Genomic DNA, 18,539 nt, shown 5'->3' on the forward strand with positions numbered 1-18,539 from the left:
TATTTATATGCTTAAAATGCTCAGAGATTGGACAATAAACAGCCAAGTAAATGGCGAAGGCATAAAAAGTGTGGGGATTAGGGAAGAAGCAGCTCAAGTCTCAAGTATCTCCCAGTCGGGCAACCCCGACTTATTTTATTCTGATTTTCTAGTTTACTGCTTGGCAGTTTCTTCTTTTTTGCAGCTCATTGTCAGCGCCTGTTGTTTATTTTCGGTCAGTTCGTTGGTTTAATGAGGCGTATGCGTAACGTAACATTGTTGCGAATACACTTTGCGTTATTTGTAGCAAAAATTAAATTGCTTGCGTCCCATACTACTTATAAGAATATGTGTGTGTATATGATATGCTACAAGCTAGTGGCACGTCTAGACTGTGCGAGAGCACAAGATTTGTGAGTGCAATTAACAGAAGTTTTGGCAGTGCAAATGAAATGAAAACAATATGAAGTTTCTTATATGCCGCATTATAAACTAACATAATGGCGCTCGCATAAGACATCAATTACTGAGTTATTTTGCGCATGCAGTGATTCACATGAGGAATGATGATTGGGCATACCAGATCTTCCTTAATGGTAGGTGTGCAACTGCATTGATTTATCAAATTAATAAACTGGTAAAATAGTATTCAATTTCGCGTGAACAAATAGGACCAAAAGGTATTAGAAACATCATATGTGTTGTCTATTATAAATATATTTAATCCACACTCTCAGGGGAAACTCTTATATATTACCTAGACCAATGCATGTGCTCTATTTTTGCGAGTTCTAAGGCCGTTTTGACTTATTTTATTAATAAGACATATGTTATTACAACTATTGTTGTTTCTATTAGCATTTATTTAATGTGCAAGTTAATTCTTTCTGATAAAATGTTCGCAAAAGAAGTTTCGAATTCCAATTTTATCTAATATAAAGGGACACAATAAAACCACAAATGAAATTAATATTTCAATTAACTTATAAAAGACAAGAACTTATGTCTTATGCTTTGATATTACCTATCATCTCCGTCGGTGATAAAAACATTTAATTAGATTTGTGCATTAGCGAGTTATTTCTCAATTTGAGAGCTGTTACATATCTTAAACTCTATACGCATTTGTATACATTTTCCATTACTCAAGTAGCACGTTATCAAATCGTTGACGTGGCTATACACACAATATTGTGCATCTTGAATGTCAATTGTGCAACCCAGAGTTGGCAGGTAAATTGAAATTAAATACTTATGCAATATTTCGAATTGTATATCCTTAGCTCTTTCTTGAGCGCTGCAACCCTCTCGTACACTGCAGAGTGTGGCCCGTATACCCCAGACGCTCATGTGGATACAGACCGAGGCTGGCTGGCACAACAGCAGTTGATGCAGTTAATTTGCAGATATTATTGCTGTGATTAACACATAGATGTTTATGTGGATAGTAATGTTTTATATACAAATACACACACACACAGACGTGTGCAGGAAGGCGTAGCAGCCGTAACAGTGCCATGAAATCAGTGCGGGGCACTTGAACATTGGCTGCCTGTTGGCAGGATATACACGCAACACAAGCACGCATGCACACACACGCACACATGCATGCGCGCACACACACACACACACACACACACCTCTAAAGCTGTGTTTTGCTCTGTGGTCAGGATGATAAATGGCTGCCGAGCTTATAATATTAATAATACATATAAAGCACTTGAACATGTCGACATGCATAACATGTTGGCTCACACAGATAAACAGTGAAAATACACACAGACAAAGAACATAGCTCCATGGCAGATACACACACCTAGAGAGAAACACATCACATGGCTTGCCGTTCGCTTAGTGTTTGTATATAAACTTGTAATTAATTGACTTGATGGAAAATGTAATTTAATTAAGCAGACATTTCAATGCGGTTGCCGTTGACTACGACGACGACGAGGATATGGCCAGGCTCATATCCTTGACGTGCTACCAACAGCATGTTGTTGCCATAGCTATTGTTTTTGTTTCACCAGTTAAGTATTTTGCATACTGGCACTCTTTAAGCGCCAATTAGTCCATTGGCTTTTGAGTGCACCCGGCGTATACGTAATCTATCCTATTAATGCAATTTTGAGTTGAATTTAAGCCGCATACATTGCGCATATATGTATATACGTAATTATTAGCAAATGGCAGTTAAATCTTTCTAAAATACATTTGACCAGCTTGCATCTGCCTTGTGGCAAAGAATAAATTGCCTTGCAGTCCTTGCCCTAATATATTGCTATAACTTTGGATCTTAGTAAAGAAGATGAATGTACTTTAATTGCAACTGTTCTGGCGGCCGTGTCTGCCACATTCATGTTGTACCAGTTAATTTATTCTAATTAGTCAGTAAATCTCTATTTACTTGAGTGTGTTGTCTGCGTTGTTGTCTTCACTATGCAAAACGAAAATGTTGACTACCATATCCGCTCTGCCTTGTCGCATGTGGCAGCTGCCAGCTCGTGTTGCAGTTGCAGCAACAATAACTACAGCTATAATTTGGCAATATAATTCCACTTATATTTACTTAGGCATTCAACAAAATCACACCTTAACTGCTTTATTGTTAGCCTTAATTAAATTTTAATAAGCTCTAGAGCGGAATTTGCTTGAGCAGCCGCAAGGAATTGTAGTTAAATACATTTGGTTGTGGTTCAGCTAATAATTTAGTGCATTTGGATATTATTTATGCATCGGATATGCATAACAATATATCTTGATAATGTTCAAAATTGACAAAGAATAATGATTCGGCATACACTAATAGGGGTTGCCTACAAATCTACAAACCTACACTATATGCTTTTTTTTTATTAATTAACGTTTACAAATATTCTTACAGCTTTCATAAATTTGTTTTCACGTTCATTAATTTTATATTTACTTTTTTTTTGTTGAAATGCAAATCACACTTATTTGCTGTCATAATTAAATTATAATTAAAATGTTTGGTTTAGATGGGGATTATTGAATTTCATTAAGCTTGATTCAATTAAACGTGCGCAATAGCGCCAAATATGTTGGTAATTAAATGTTCAAACTGGCTAAGACTTAATGCATTTCAGCCCCTTTTTAGCCCTTTTTAAATATTGAATAAATATGTTTAATATTTACCTGCGTTTCGGTGACCATCAGTAGCTTGGCCATTTCGGTGCGTTCGCTGGAGCTGAGATACTTCTTAATCTCGAACTGCTTTTCCAGTTCGAAAATTTGGCGGCCCGTAAAGGTAGTTCGTGCCTTCTTCTTGCGACGCGCATCTGTCGAGCCTGAGTCGGAGTCATCCTCGGTAGTCTCCAGGTTGCTATTGTTGCTCTGCGGCTGGGCGGCATGGGCTGTGCTGTTCGGCGAACTGTTATTAGCCAGCAGCTTATCCCGCATTAAACTGTCGCTGCTGCCCGTGGGACTAATGGCTGGCGGCAGATCGACCGACAGTTTCTTCTTCTTCGATGCCGGCTTGCCCGAGTGCTCTGTGAAAGAGGTGCGGTATAAAAAAACCATTAGCCATTGTTGTTGCTTGTGTTTGTATCTTTATTTGCTAAGCTTTTATTGCGAGACACAGCTGTTTAACCTCAATTCAGCTTTGGTCCGCTGCTATTTTTTATAAACATTTTTTTACTTTTGCAATTAGCCCGTCAAATGCTACAAAAACAGACTGGCCAATCGGTCAGGTTAACTGACTGCATTGTTACCGCCGAGCTGCAGTTCAGTTCAGTTTTTCTCTATTTGATTCATATGCAAAAACCTGGCATTGCTTGCCTAACTTGTTTCTGTTTATATCCTATAAATTGAGTGTTAAGGGTGTATTTGTCATGTCTAGGCAAAATTGACTATTTGAGTATGATTTTCTTTTCCCTATGTTATTTTTTAAAGTTCCTTAATTAAAGACAAAACTAGGGTTTTTATCTTATTATTATTATCAAAAACATTTTTTGATAATATTTTATTTTAAATTGACTAAACTTAAAGAATAATTCTTAACCTAATTGGAAACCGCGTCTTACTTATTTTCTTTAAATTTAATTGCGTATTACCCAACACTTATTTATTTTTGGGAATAGATAAAAATAGTACCGTGAAGGTTCTTATGAATCTAGACCTGTTGACAGGTCAATCTATAGTGGATTTCGCCATCGTGAAGAATTTCTGAGTTGTTGTTGCGGTTGTCAGTCGTGTCGTGTTGAGTAAGAAAAAAAAAACAAACAAACAAACAAGTGTTAACAACGCCATGTATTTCAGCTACACCTATTGGTTGGCTGGGGCCAAAACGTGTCTGGCATGAGTCTGGTTGTGGCTGCCGCCAATTGCCAATGCATAATTGAAATCTAATTGACAGTTAAATGCGAACGTTCGTCGTAGAAGTCGTTGTTGTCGCTATTGCTAATACGCCGCGTGGGCCGCACGGCCTCATATGGCTGGGCGCATATGCATGACACTGTGATTAATTAGGCGGCCGACTGACAGCCGCCGCTGTTGTCGCCTCCAGCATTGGCAGCAGTCCGTGCCACTTAAAGCCACCCCTAGATAACGAGACACGACAGTGTGGCACTTAGAGCGAGTCTAGTGGAGCGCAAAGGGCGCCCCAGTGGCACGAAATCAATAAAACTAAATGGCAAAGCGAAAACAAGAGAAAAACCTTAAAGCAATAGAAGCAGAACACAAATGTTTGATTAGATGTGCCATTTTTGTTGCTGCTGTTTGTTGATGTTTTGTTTTGCTCTTTTTCTGTTGTTGTGTTTTGGGTTCTTTTCGTTGTTGTTCGCCAATTGGCAATTGCCATGTCGTTTCATTAGGCCCGTTTGGCGACAACATTTTAATGGCACCCCGCGACAGCTCTTCGGCTGGCTGCCCCGCTTCCATTTATGGTGCCTGCTAACAAGTAATTAAGCGAAAATTAACAGACGACAGTTGCAAATCACAAAACGAGACTTGAACGACGTCGCTTGGCATTCATTCATTTTAAATGCGAATATGAGCGCTAAATACTATAGGATTTGTTGTTGCACTTGCTGTTTATTTTTGCCAAGTCGAGTACGTGATTTTAATAACAATAAAAGTTGAACGCAGCATTGAGCAATTAATGGCAACAATACAATAACACAACAGCCAACAATTTTGTGCTCAAGTTTGCTCATTTCGAGCTGATTGTTATTGCTTATTATTGCCGTATGCCAATTGCTAATTGAATTTGCTGTTTTCATGCCGCCCTCGGCACCCTCTGCCCCGCACTCAGCCCACAGCTGAATTAAACAATTTTAATGCAGCGTAAATTCAGATTGGCTACAATATTACATTCGAAAAAAACAATGTCTAGTTAATTAATGTTCGGAGAATTCATATTTATAGTTTGTTATTTCAGACAGAATCCCATTGACGTCATATTTAAAACGTACTTTGCAACGGATGTAAATCAGATAATTGTGAAATATTGAAGTTGCATCTAAAATGTTAAATTAATATTTTACATTTGATTATTAAATTATATTAAAATTTAAAAGTTGAAACATGTAATAAGTCAATAACATTTAATAGATCTAATATCTAGAAACTAATTAGAGAAAATCTTGATCTCAATCGTAATTCCTATTCGTATAGTTTTTAAAATGTTAAGGAAGCTATGAAGATGGTATGACAAAATTTTGTCAATCTGAAGATTCATGTAAATTAAAATTACAGATAAAAGCGTTTCTGATTTCCAACAACTTCATCAGCAGAAGAATGTTAAGTACCCAAGTGGAATTTTCTAAGGAAATTAGCATTAAATGATAAGTTTTTGAACTTAACAGATATGGAATAGCCCTAACTAAGAACTGAACTTGCATTTAAATAGGTAAAAATGTACATTGAAATTTAATTGACAAATTCGGCTCGAATGTTGATGACCCGCAATCATCCGTTGCCAAAATGTAGGACCTTTATTCGAGTGGTGGCAATTTGAGCCGCGGTCGGGCGTCATTTAATTTGGCATAACACGCATACGCGGCGTTAGCCGCCGCACGCTTCGCTGAAGCGTGTTGAGAGCTTCGCGCTGCGCTCAATTGGCAGGCTCGTCAAGCGTTGCTGCATAAATTTGCTCGGCGCCGATTTGAAAATTTAAAAATAAAAAGCTGAAATTCACCGAACGGTAAATACACTAGCACATACATTGTAACTCGTGTCACTAAATTATCAGAAACCTTTTGGAAAACGCAGTTCGACTATTTCTGCTAGCTAATTTCTTAATTGTCTTTTATAATTTTCAAGATTTTTATTTATATTCATATGATAAATAAGATATATGTTAATATGTCTCACTTACCCTTCTTGGCGCTTGTCTTTCCCAACAGTTGGGTTTGCCTGGCCGCCGGCATGGGTGACGAGGTGTTGCTGTCGCGCGACTTTTTGGCCACACACAGATTCAGTGGCTGATCGAGCGGGGCTGTCTCTGTGACAGTTGCTGCTGCTGCTGCCGCCGCTGCTGTGGAGTTGACGTTGACTGCGCTTTCCTCCTCGCTGACATCGCTCATTGAAGCGCTGCGATGTGTGCGCTGTTCCTGCTCCTGGGGCTGCTGCGCGTACTGCTGCTCAATGTTGCGCAGAATGCTCTTTGGTGAAGTGGCCGAACTGTTGGCGGTGACTGTAGATGCGGCTGCAGCCGCAGCGTCTGCTGCAGCGCCCTCGTACACAAGTTTATCGGCCATGGCCATGCCCAGTATGTCCGCAATAGAGTGGGGTGTGGGTCGATTGGGCGGACGCGCATATACATGAGCATGCCAGCTAGCTGTATGGCTGGATGTCGACGTGGCTAAGTTGGTGGGAAAGGGTGTTATGGAGCGTCGCTGCTGCTGCTGCTGCTGTTGCTGTTCTCGGGGAGCCGTTTGACGACTGGGTGGTGCCTCCAGCTGCTTCTGTAGAAACGTTGTGGGTGAACTGGCAGCGGAGATGGGACTGACACTGTTACTGCCATTGCTGTTGTTGTTATCGCGCATGCGTGGCATATTAACCAGCTTCTCCCTGCTGCTGGGACTGACCATTGATGCCGCCGAGGGCGGTATGGTCAATGAGCTGCTGTAGACATAGGAATTGATGGCCATATTGTAAGCCGTGGCTGATGCGCCGCCGCCGACGGTGTGAATTGAATCTGAATGCAGCTGCTTTTGTTGTAACTGCAGTTGCTGTTGTTGCTGCTGCTGTTGCTGATGTTGTTGCTGTTTGTCGACGACTATGCCATAACCATGCGCCAAGGCGCCGCTGATCATTTCTGCTGCTACCAACGAATCGCGTTCAGTTTCGGGCATCATTTAGGGCGCAGCTAATTGGCTTTTATGTGGGCGTGGTGGCTGAAAAATACAGAACAAAAATGTGCGTGTTAAATAGGCAAACGAAATTAGCCAAACAGCTGCGCATTTGTCGTCAACTTGTTAATGGTTTTTGCCACTGGAAATAACCTTCAACTTATTTGCTCCACAACGCATAAATGCAATAAAATACAGAACGGAATCGTCCACCACTTACTGCCGCCTGTGCGGAATGTTGTTCAACTTATTTAGCTCACAACGCGCCCGTCTCCTTCCCATACGTCTGTGTGTCTGTCCGCCAGGCCGCCCATTTGCCATTTCCTGGCGCACTGCGTTCTGATTTGCATAGCAAAATCCCCAACAACAAGCGTAACCTCGTAAAGGATTCAACTAGGCAAGCGGGCAGGAGTGTAGGCAGGCAGGCACATAAGTTCGGCAAGGCCAGGGGTTCCGCTTTGCGCAGCCTTGTGTACACTTGTGTGTGACTGCTGCGAGTGTTGGCATGAATTTATGGCACAACATTTGAGTGTGACACAATTTAACTTAATTTAACGAAGGGCAAAAGCCACGCACTGAAACGATTGTAAAACATACAAACCCAATTTCAAGTGCGAGAAAAAGTCTTAAATTTGGATTTAGTGTGTGGTATATATATAAACTACCAGTATTTATGTACACAATAATAATCACAACAATTCACACATAACGTAGGGTAAGCCTTACGCAAAATCTGTAGTTTTGTTGCCAGGAACTTTGCATGCCATTTAAATGCCATCGTTATGTGTCATATTTCACAGTTGACAATCCCAAAAGCAATTTAAATTAATACAAAGTGCAAAGTCATGCCCACACAACCGCTTACGCGCGCCACACACACACACACACACACACACACACAGTGGCTGTCCAAATGTCAGCTTCAAGCAGCGCGAGCTCAATAACGTATAACGTAATGCGTGCTTAAATGTAATTTTATGGCAGCAACAACAACCAACAACTATTACAATGGGGATGACACATAAAAGGGACTAACCTTTGCCTACCCCCATTCTTACACACACACAGAAAACAATCGTAAAGACACAAACACACGCAGACAACACACAGAGAGTGCAAATTGAGCACAAGTTGCTCTCAACATTTCAGTTGACGCAACATGTTGCTCAGCAGCATGTTGCTAAGCTCTTGTAAAATCACTTACAGCCAAACAAAATAAATGACAACAGAAAAAAAGCAACGGCAATTCAAGTCTGTTGAGCTTCTCAAAAGGTTATGTGGGTGGGCAGAGGGTTGTACGGCAGGGTATGATTTTAGGGTGGACATATTCAAGCAGCGGAAGCGAGGCAGGCAAGCGGAAGAAGTTATTTCAATTGCCTGCCCCCACGACGACAACGACGCCGACGGCGTCGACGACTGCGAGAGAGCGAGAAAGCAAAGCAGCCAGAGCGAGAGAGCGATAGAGAGCGAGAGATACTGCTGTGGCGCACGACTAAGTCACGTATAGTGGCTTAGTGTGTGAGCCACTCCGTGTGTGGGATTGTGTGTGTGTGTGTTTGTGTGTGTGACTGTGTGTGCCAGTTACCTGGCACGCTTTTGCCTTACCCCCCGCATGTGGCGGGGCGTGAGGACGTGCCAGAGCACGAGGACGCTGACGAGGACGTAGACGAGCTCCAAAGCGGCAGCTACTAATGGCATTTAAGTTTTGCTGGCCTGTCACAGGCGCACGCACACACAAGCACACACACACACGTGTAAACAAAGTTGCATATGTGAGCGTTATGTTTGTGAACGAAACTCTTTTCGCCTCCATTATTATCCTTGAGGCTTTGGCTCTTGCTTGTGTCCTGGCCGGGTCAGCTATGCTACTAGCCCAACATTTTTACTTCATTTTATTTCATTTCGTTTCGCTTCGTTTTATTGCATTGACATCAACTCACATTCCACACTGTGCGTTTGTGTGTGTGTGTGCTTGTGGAGCTGGGAGTAGGTGGCCACTGGCAGCTGCCTGCTGGTATTTTAACAAGCTACTGTCGAATCTTCATCAGGACTCCAGCTCCTGCCACTGCTTCAGCTACTGCTTCTGCCTGTGCATAATTTGCCTTGCGGCTCTGCACCCAGCTCGTCATCATAAACGTTGTCTCCTGTACGTTCCCTTACTCGACTCCGCTTTGCTCTTCAGCTTTTGCTGCGTTCTGCCGTTTTATCCGTGTGTGTGTGTCTCTGTGGTGGTCTGTGTGTGTGTGTGTAAGCTCGGTATTAAACGTGGCTGACTAGCTGCTGCTTTGCCTTACGCCTTACCGCGCCCTTCTTTTAGCCATTTTGACTTGTCAGCATAATTGAATGTGCCCTATGCTACGCTTTTCTTTTGTAGCATACTGGCGCTTATGTTTTGTTTGTGTGTGTGTGCGTGTGTGTATATTGTTATCAATCTGGCTTTTAAATCTGTGAAATTTGTCATTCATATTTACGTTACTTTTGCGCCTCAAAGTTCCCCCACACTGAATGATCGAGCAAAGAAGCTGCTGAAATTTGTAGAACTCGTTGAGCGTGAGCTGAATGTGATAAGGTGTTAATAAAGACAGCGATAAAGCAGCGAAGCAATTTAAAAGGCAGCAGCAGCAGTTACCACAGCTACCCCCTTTGTGCTGCTGCTCCGGGTGCTGCTGCTGGGCTGTCTCTGGGGAAAATTGGCTGTCCAGTTCAGCTGCTGTGCGCATATTTCGTTGGAAATTGCTTGAATATTTTATAGAGTTATGCGCTTGCTAATTAAATTGATGTGCCACACACAGAATCTGCCGTAGCCGCAGCTAAAGGATATTCATGCCACAGCGTTCGACAGTGTTGGCAACTATGTATGTGTGCATGTGCTTGTATGTGTGCGCTCGTATGTTTGGTTGGCAACTATAATGAATTTACCTGTGTCATGCGCAGAGTTTTGTGACTTGCGTCTCCGCATGCCTTGCTGCATTGTTGCCTGCTTGTTTTAATTGTTTTCATTTTCTAGACAAAATGACTTGTTTAATACTTACATGCAACAAACTGAGTAACTTTTCGGTTGTAAAATTATATTGAATCGAAACTGTTGCTTTGGCTTAATTTTTTATTTTTGTTTGCCTGCTCTCGCTTGCAAATTGGTTTAACTTCGTGACCGACACAAGTGAAAATTGAATTAGTTTAAAGTAAAAGCTGAAAGCCAAGCACTGACAACTCGATCAAAATCAATGGCACACTGAGCACAAACTGGAAATAAACAAGTCCCTTGCGTTAATATAATTTATTTTCATATTATACTCCATTTCTATTCATTTTTTTTAAATGTTTTTTTATTTGTATTTTACTTTTGACTTTAAAGCACTGAGTGCGTTGTTATTTGTCGAGTAGTTTGTGCAAAGCCAATTTTCCAATGCCCCAGCAAGTAAACAAGAGCTGAACACTAGAAAATTGCATTGCCCCCGCCATAGTATCCGCACTTGGATGCATTAATAAATCATAAGCGCTCAAAATAAGTGCAGTTTCTATGTGCGCGTGTGTGCATGGGAAAGGGAACAACTGTGCATTGGAAATGGATACTGTACAGTGGTCGGCATATTGATTTTGCCGAACACTACTTTTGACTGGTTTTTTTTAATTGGTTCATCTGGATCACTGTCCATTAATTATGCTCGAAACAAAACGAATATCAACAATATAAAAAAAACAAAACAATTATATGTGTTCATATATTTGCCTCGTCAAATAGTTATGCATACCACTGTATAGCGCAGCAGAAGTCGAAAAAATAGCACTAAATTGCACTCCAGTTCTGAGTATATAACCACTTCCATGGATAGCAGCCATTATCTGAATGCTATTCACATGAAAATACTCAATTTGAGTAACACACCGGGCGTATAATCCTTATATGCCAAGTCGAGTCGAGTGGGATATCGTATATGCTCCAATTGACTGACAGACAATTTTACAAGTCAGTCTGCCTGTCCACGTGATTTTCAAATTCCTTAAGACCTGCACATTACAAACAAGGATAACAGACGCTCGCATCTGAGGCAACTTCCGCGCGGCTGCACTCTCTCCTCAACGCAAAACTTGTTTGTTTGGAGCTGTTGTTGATGACAGTGTGCTGAGCACGCTTACTGCTGGCAGATTCATAAATACACTCAGAAACAGAGAACTCGCAGTTGCTGTGTGGCATGGCCAAATCTGATGGGCACACAAACGTTATGAAGCTATTTTGAGTGATGTATTTAAGCTTTTCGCTAGAAATACCCCCAACCGATAAGTATTCACGTTTTGTGCTGTTGCTGTTGCAAATATTACAAGGGTTGTTTACAAAGTACCGCACATTTTCAATGTTTAATGGCTGCAATAATTATCGTAATTGGGGATTTAAAATGCCAGATAATTAAATTGAATATTATTTTATTTTTAACTGTCACGCATTAATTTTTCTTTTCTTGCTCAACAAGGACTCGCACGAATATGCAAGAATTCTATATAAAAATAATTAAATTTATAAAAATAATTAAATAAATTAATTGAAATAAACTAAAAACCAACCTATTGTAAATTGCATACTAAATTTTTAAAACCAACGATGTCGATAAAATGTTTTAATTTAAGGAAAAAAGTTGCTACTATTCAAAATTGGAATACTCATTTGTAGGACAGTGTAATATATCATAAATATTTAACCATAATAAAAAATGTTACTCTTTTATTAGTTATAAAAACAATAATTCCAAACTTTTTCGATAGGTCTTTCAAAATAGTTTGAACGACCCACGTTGACAGTCGTAAGTATTTACTTATTTTTATTGACAGCATTATATTTTATTTATTATATTGAATTCATGTCATTGTGCTGCCACGAACAGGCAGCCAAACTCAGCAAGGAGCAAGTGCTAGCGGCACGTCCTTCCAGTCTTTCACTCTCTGCATCTGTGTGTGTGTGTGTGTGTGAGCTGTTTTTGTCAAGTCAGCACATAAAGCTGTCTGCCGTTAGAGGGTGTGTCCGGGATAAACGTCAGCCACGTAAGCAGCTACATTTTCGTAGCTGGCAAATCTTTAAACGGAAATCGTTATATAAATCAAAGACAGATTATAAATGTTGCGCAATTTTCGGGCTATATTCGGTTCGCTATTCACTCGGCAGCGCAGTTTGTCGTCGTTCAGTGCGAGGGTTGAACTCGCACTCAAATTGAAAAAGGTTCAGTGTAGTGATGCGTGCCACATAAGGCTGACAGCGGGCCGTTCGATGTGGCCAACTGTTGAGCTATCCAGCCAGTCGAAAAATGTGGCTCATTAGCAGAAATATGCGAAAATGTCAGCTAATTAAATAAGCCTTGTTGCACAGGCGAGGCGGAAGTACCGTTCGCCTCATTTCCGCTGGAAATGCTTCCTGTAATAATTGTGCATAGATTCCGAAGAACTTTATGATTTTTCTTGCGCGCACTAAAGTGCTTTGAAAACAAGTCCAAACTTTGCGGCAACTTTTTAAGCTTAAAGCCCTCGAAATTGCTTTGGCCCTGTGACGCTTGTCGGGGATTTTATTTTATTTTTTATTTCGGGGAGGTGCGCTGCCTTGTCATGGCTTATTTCACTTGAACTTTGCAGGCGGCCACTTTGGGTCAGTTGGCCTGGCCAAAGTTGGCGTGCTTAAGCTTTATTTTTAATTTGCCTGCGCTGGCAATTTTTAAACGTTTTCGTTTTTCTTTCACTTCTCTTTGCCCGACCATTAGTTTGGCTCGCCTCTATGGGCACACACACTTACACACACACACGGACACAATTGGCCGCAATTAACTAACTGGCTATGATTGATGATATTTTAAATGAGTGCGGCGGCGACGGCAATGAATGCCCCAATGCCCACCAGTCAGCTAAACAACACAAGGGGTCCCAAAAATTCCTATGTCATCAGCATAATTTGATGTGATTTGATTCACTGGCGGCTCTTAGTAACACACATTCCATTTCGACCAACCATTTGTGGCCGAGTTAGGCGATATTTGAGAACACATAAAAAGATTAAATCCATCTCTGACATAGTTCAGATAGCCTTGTAGAAATAAGTAGTCAAACGGTCTATTAAAAGTCAGATAAGATAAACACATTTATATGCACTGGTCAATTGGTTATTTTTAAATTTCAACTAAGCACTTTCATTTTCATAAAATTAGGTGACTATTTTAGGAAAATAGTGTAAATGTAACTGACGTACAATCCAAGGGCTCTTGAGTTAAAAAAAACATTTGTTAAATTGTCAGCAAATGCTAATAATAGGATTAGGTTTATATGACACACATGTCAGTCCTTCAAGTCGCTATATTTAGTCAAGTCTAAGTCCCAATTGTGTCAATAGTTCTTGACCCCACAGCGTCTGGCTAATTGGTATTTAATTGTGAACAGGCTATACGGTTGGGTACATTAATAATGACGACACGACAGCGGCCAAAGCAGCTGCATTTTGACATGTTTTTAATTGCAAAATGAATGCAAGTTGTTTTTAATGCATTATGCACACATGGCATCAGTTATGTATGCCTGCTGCACTGCCAGCCATCAATCAACCATTCGGCGGCATAATAAAATATTCAAAATTTCCATCAAATATGCACGCTTTTAATGTGCAAAAAAGTATATTAAAAAAAAAAGATTTAAAAAATAACGGTTTATATATATAAGACAAATCAACAAAGAACCGACTTAAAGGACCTCGCAACACTAAACTTTGATGTGGGGTTACTTTGTGCGGATCAAGCTTGTAAATATTTTGTAAATCTCTGCCTGGCCCTGAGTAAATCACAAAATGCGTATTAATTGGAAATTATATATGCTTTTTCCTCAATATTTATAGGTATAGAGTACTGGGTATTTTCCAGTCAACTGTAATTAGATGAAAGCAATTTTTTTATTGATATTTTTTATTATTATTAAATGATTAATAAATTGCTTAATCAAATTTAATAGCATTTATGACATTCACTTGAGGTTGATATAATGCCAGTATTGGTGGTTTTTTTTTCTGGCATATATATATATTTGAATAATTTGAAAAAGTAAAATGGAATATAAAGAGCTAGTGATAAGCTCAGGCTGCATTCACAATCAATTTTTCAACTTTTTATTTCTTAAGGACTAAGGCTCACCCAACTTAACTTGTTTTGTTCTCACAGGCACTAATTTATGTTTATAATAATTACTTTATTCAAAATCAATACATCTGTAGCACTTGAGCTGCAAATAGCAATTGAATTGAATAGGTGCAATCAAGCTAGAATGTAGCTTAATTTTACATATTGATATTTTGTAGCGCACTAATTGGCGTGGGAATCGTTAAAATCTTGAAATCTTTCATTATTGTAATCTTTAACATTTAGACTTATTGACTTCAGTGCGCATTTACAAATTGAATCAGCAGCTCATGCGCTGACCGTTGTAGTAATTGATAAGATGTTCGTAGTAAACGGTTTCTGCGGTTTCTGTAAACATATTACTCAACCGCAGGCAGGAAATGCGCATTCGGAATTTTGTTACGGATGGGGCGCAATATCAATAAATCTAATTATGGGATATCAGGCCGCAATAAGACAACCATCGCATTTGTAATTACATACAATCGAAATATGACGATAACGGCTTGCACATTAACATTGGGGGTGTACGCTGGGCTCTCTCTCTTTCTCTGCCAGCCAACTCTCCCGTTTGCTCTTTCGGCATCTGAGCTGAAATATGAGTCAATTATACTTTCGTACGCATAAATTAATGATTAATTGCAAAATAAATTGACTTGCGTCACTTAATTACTTGGCCCGCGAGCGAGAGTAGTAAAGCGACCGCCTGTCAGTCTTTCACGCCCCACCTTTTGCCAATCGCCTGGCTGTCAACGCACATACACAGGCACACACACACACACACACAGAAAGAGAGGGAGAGAGAGGAGCTTTTGCTGCTGTTGACATTCACAGTCAAACATGCTTAATTAATGCCAACGCAGCTGTAATCGCTCAACCTCAGCCTCATCGACCGTCGGTCTTCGGCCGTCGGCCGTCGGCTGTCATTGGCTCGAGCACTCCAACAACTGTAATGAGAGAGTCTGACAACGTTAACGGCCACATTAAGAAAACAGAAAAAAAATGCTGCTGCCGGCAGCCGAAAATAAACACTTGCAGGCATCATAATAATGATACATAGCCAGCCAGTGAGTGGCATCCGCCCGCACACCGCCAACTGCTTCGTGCTCCTTTCGTCCTTGTGCGCCCAGCTTCCGTTTAGCCAGTTACAATGTCGCAGTCTGTGTCAGAGTCAGCCCCGAGTCGGAGTCGATTGTCGTCTTCGTCATTGTCTGGCAAGCTCTCATAATTAAACATAATTTGCCAACAATGCCATACCGCACAGTGGTTGCAATATTGTGAAAAAGAGCACGACATTTCCCAAAAAGAAGGCAAATTATAACATTTAATTGTATTTATATACTAAGTTGGTGAAAATATGTAAAAAGTAATTGATTAGTTGAATTTACATAAATATTAAATACGTTAAAGCAAGGAATGTATATTTAGGTACAAATAACGTTTGTTTATTTTGGAAGCTTTATTGTTTTAGCTAACAAAGAGTAGATATTTTATACCTATTTTGTAACTTTGTACTTATATGCAACGTTTTTTTCCCTCGCTCAATCTTAAGATGGTACGCGTAGATTTTAATTTGCCGCAGGATAAAGTGATGTTTATAATTTTATATACTTATTTTACCGCTTCCGTCTTTAGCAGTTCAAAAATACGTAAAGTACATTTAGCAAAGATTTATTTTTACTCGGTAACAAACATGTTTGGCCAACTGTCAATATATTTGAGGGATGCCGGTTCCCATTCTCGTCTGACAGCTTCAGGCGCTGCTACGTGCAAAAATCAATAAAAACGTTGCCAAAATGGCTTTCGCGCCTTCACAGTTTATCCGCTTTGCCTGTGCCAGGGGCCGCGTCTTGGCTGGCTTGGTCGGCACTTAACTTTCACATTAACTGCACACAGACTCTGGCACAATTTGGAGCAGAGAAGCAATTAACGCTGAATTGATACGCACTGTGCTGGAGCATTGAACTTCACTTCGTTAACTCGCTTTCTTGGTGGAGAGGGCGGAGCGAGGCGAGGCGAGCTACGCGAGAAGATTCGGAGTACGCTTATGCACTGACATTAAGACGTAATTAAAACAACGCCAAACGAGTGAAGCGCCCCAAACCCTTTCTTTTTAGCACAAGAAGGGTCCAGGGGATCGGAAAGAAACGAGTCAAAAGATTATTTGTATTTAATTTCAAGAGCTGGGTGCCAGGATGCTCCCGCTGCAGAAGGCAAGCCAGAAACGAAAGACAGTTTCATGTACTTTCTTTCTGTGCGCTGTACATGGAACTCAATTATAATTAAGCATTTAAGTGGAACTAAGCGGCGCTATGGCAAATGAAGCGCACGTCCAGCCCTTCGGCTTTATACAGCACCAGCTGGAACTCGATCCCAAACCTAGTAACGGTGACGACAGCGACGACAATGGAGCCATGAATCGGACTGTTCGGGAGGTGGACGGTGCTCGTATTTATTAGTGGGGTAGCCTGAACCCTAATTGCTAAGCGCACCATTCAAACTTTTGGCGACGCGATGGACTGGAGCGGGTATTTAATTACCGCGCAGCGTTCAGCGCTCATCGCTCATCGTTGGCAGCGAATTTTTATTGGACTTCCATTAGGCATTCGCTGGGATATATGTACATACATATATCTATTATACAAGTGTTGCCAGGGCGACGGCGGATTAATTGTTACGTTGACTAATTTTACTTACAAGCATGTTAAAGGCTGTTGTATAATGAAATGACAGGAACACAAAAATAATATTAAAAAAAAAAACAAAAGTACCACACCAGACTCAAGTTTGTAACCAGTGAAGTTGACGGCGCAATTTAAAAATGTTAAAACAGGAGACAGAGTGAAGGACGGAAAGGATGCTTGTGCTGCTTGTGGAAACTGTTTGCAACGGCAGCAACAACTTGGCCAGAATGAAAGTATCTCAATTAGTGATGATGATGAGGCTGCTGCCGTCTGCTTGGCTGGTTGCCTGACTGCCTGACTGGCGGCATGTCCTTGCTCGCTTACTATACAACACTTTCAGCAGGTTAGCCAACGAGACACTGCCAAAGCTGCTGGCTAAGAGATCATGACAATTTTTTTTGGCTGCCCGTCTGAGTTAATTTTATAGAATTATCAACGGAAATGGGTCAGATTTTAGCAACATTTTTTTGTTTAGTCAGTCAAGTGTTAAAATACGACAGTTGATGTTGAGTAAAAATTAAAATAACCTTATGTCAAATATATATGACTTTTACCGAGAGTAATGAAAGTAATTTACAAAGTGCTAAAAAAGAAAAATAAGATAAAAATGCAAAGCATGCGGTTTGCGCAGTATGGTTTTAGTACCCTATACTGCCGGCATAAGGTGTATATTGAATATAGTCAAGCAATTAAGCTATTTAATTTGTTTTAAATTGTTTAATTTCACTTTTTATTATAAGTGCTGCAAATTATGCCCTAAAACATATATATTTGATTCCCTACTTACTGCCTACCTACTTACAGGGTATTTCTTGAACATTTAACATTCACTTTGCATATGTAGTTGATTCTGTTTTAATGCCGGCACGGGTTGGAGCGCTCTAACGAAATTCAATTGCGGCAAAGGTCGGTCGAGTCGAGCTTGCCAACTTTGTGCATCCTGTCGAGTAACGAAGTTGAGCCAAAGGCAACTGCCCCAGCCCCTCCGTTCATTTGGGGTCGGCGGCACTTGAAATGATTTCAAAATGGCATTGAATGTAGCATTTAATTTGTGCGCCACCAAGGACGACGACAATGAAGTCATCTTCGTTGTTGTACTGTCTGCCTTTAGCTTTCGTTCAGTATCTGCCTCTGCTTCACATTTATAACTGTTTATTTGCTCTGCGCAGTTCTGTCTGTGGCTGTTGCTGTGTATGTATGTGTGTGTGTGTGTGTGTGCGTCTCTGCTGCGCTGCCTGAAAAGGATTAATTAAACGCTGGATGCCCGTAGATGCTACCCGCATCTGCATTACTCACAACCTTTTTCAGTCTTTTCCCTTTTCTACGTTTCGTTCTCTCTCTCTCTCTCTCTCTCTGACTCTATTTCTTGCGTTTGGTCTCGCATTGCGTCTCGCTTTATACCCAGGCTTTGAAGTTTAAGCACAGCA

The 18,539-nt window shown here is 40.6% G+C and overlaps 1 protein-coding gene across 3 annotated transcripts in view; it reads right to left on the reverse strand.

Moving 5' to 3' along the window:
* The window catches only part of NK7.1, a 39,303-nt gene that overhangs the window by 9,816 nt on the left and 10,948 nt on the right, over nt 1-18,539 (reverse strand). The window contains exons 1-4 of one of the 3 annotated variants that reach the window (XM_064695078.1): nt 10,325-10,519; nt 10,212-10,269; nt 6,317-7,337; nt 3,136-3,488 (exon numbers count right to left, since the gene is read on the reverse strand). In XM_064695078.1, coding sequence (XP_064551148.1) covers nt 3,136-3,488; nt 6,317-7,298 — 1,335 coding nt within the window. In that variant the 5' untranslated portion in view covers nt 7,299-7,337; nt 10,212-10,269; nt 10,325-10,519. Of the gene's footprint in view, nt 1-3,135; nt 3,489-6,316; nt 7,338-10,211; nt 10,270-10,324; nt 10,520-18,539 lie in introns of those variants that run through there. The other 2 variants (XM_064695077.1, XM_064695076.1) reach the window with 2 other exon arrangements.

This window comes from Drosophila montana, unplaced genomic scaffold (assembly GCF_035044405.1).
Source record: "Drosophila montana isolate Dmon_TW-CO22-7 unplaced genomic scaffold, ASM3504440v1 contig_3733_1, whole genome shotgun sequence".
NCBI classification, from domain to species: Eukaryota; Metazoa; Arthropoda; class Insecta; order Diptera; family Drosophilidae; genus Drosophila; species Drosophila montana.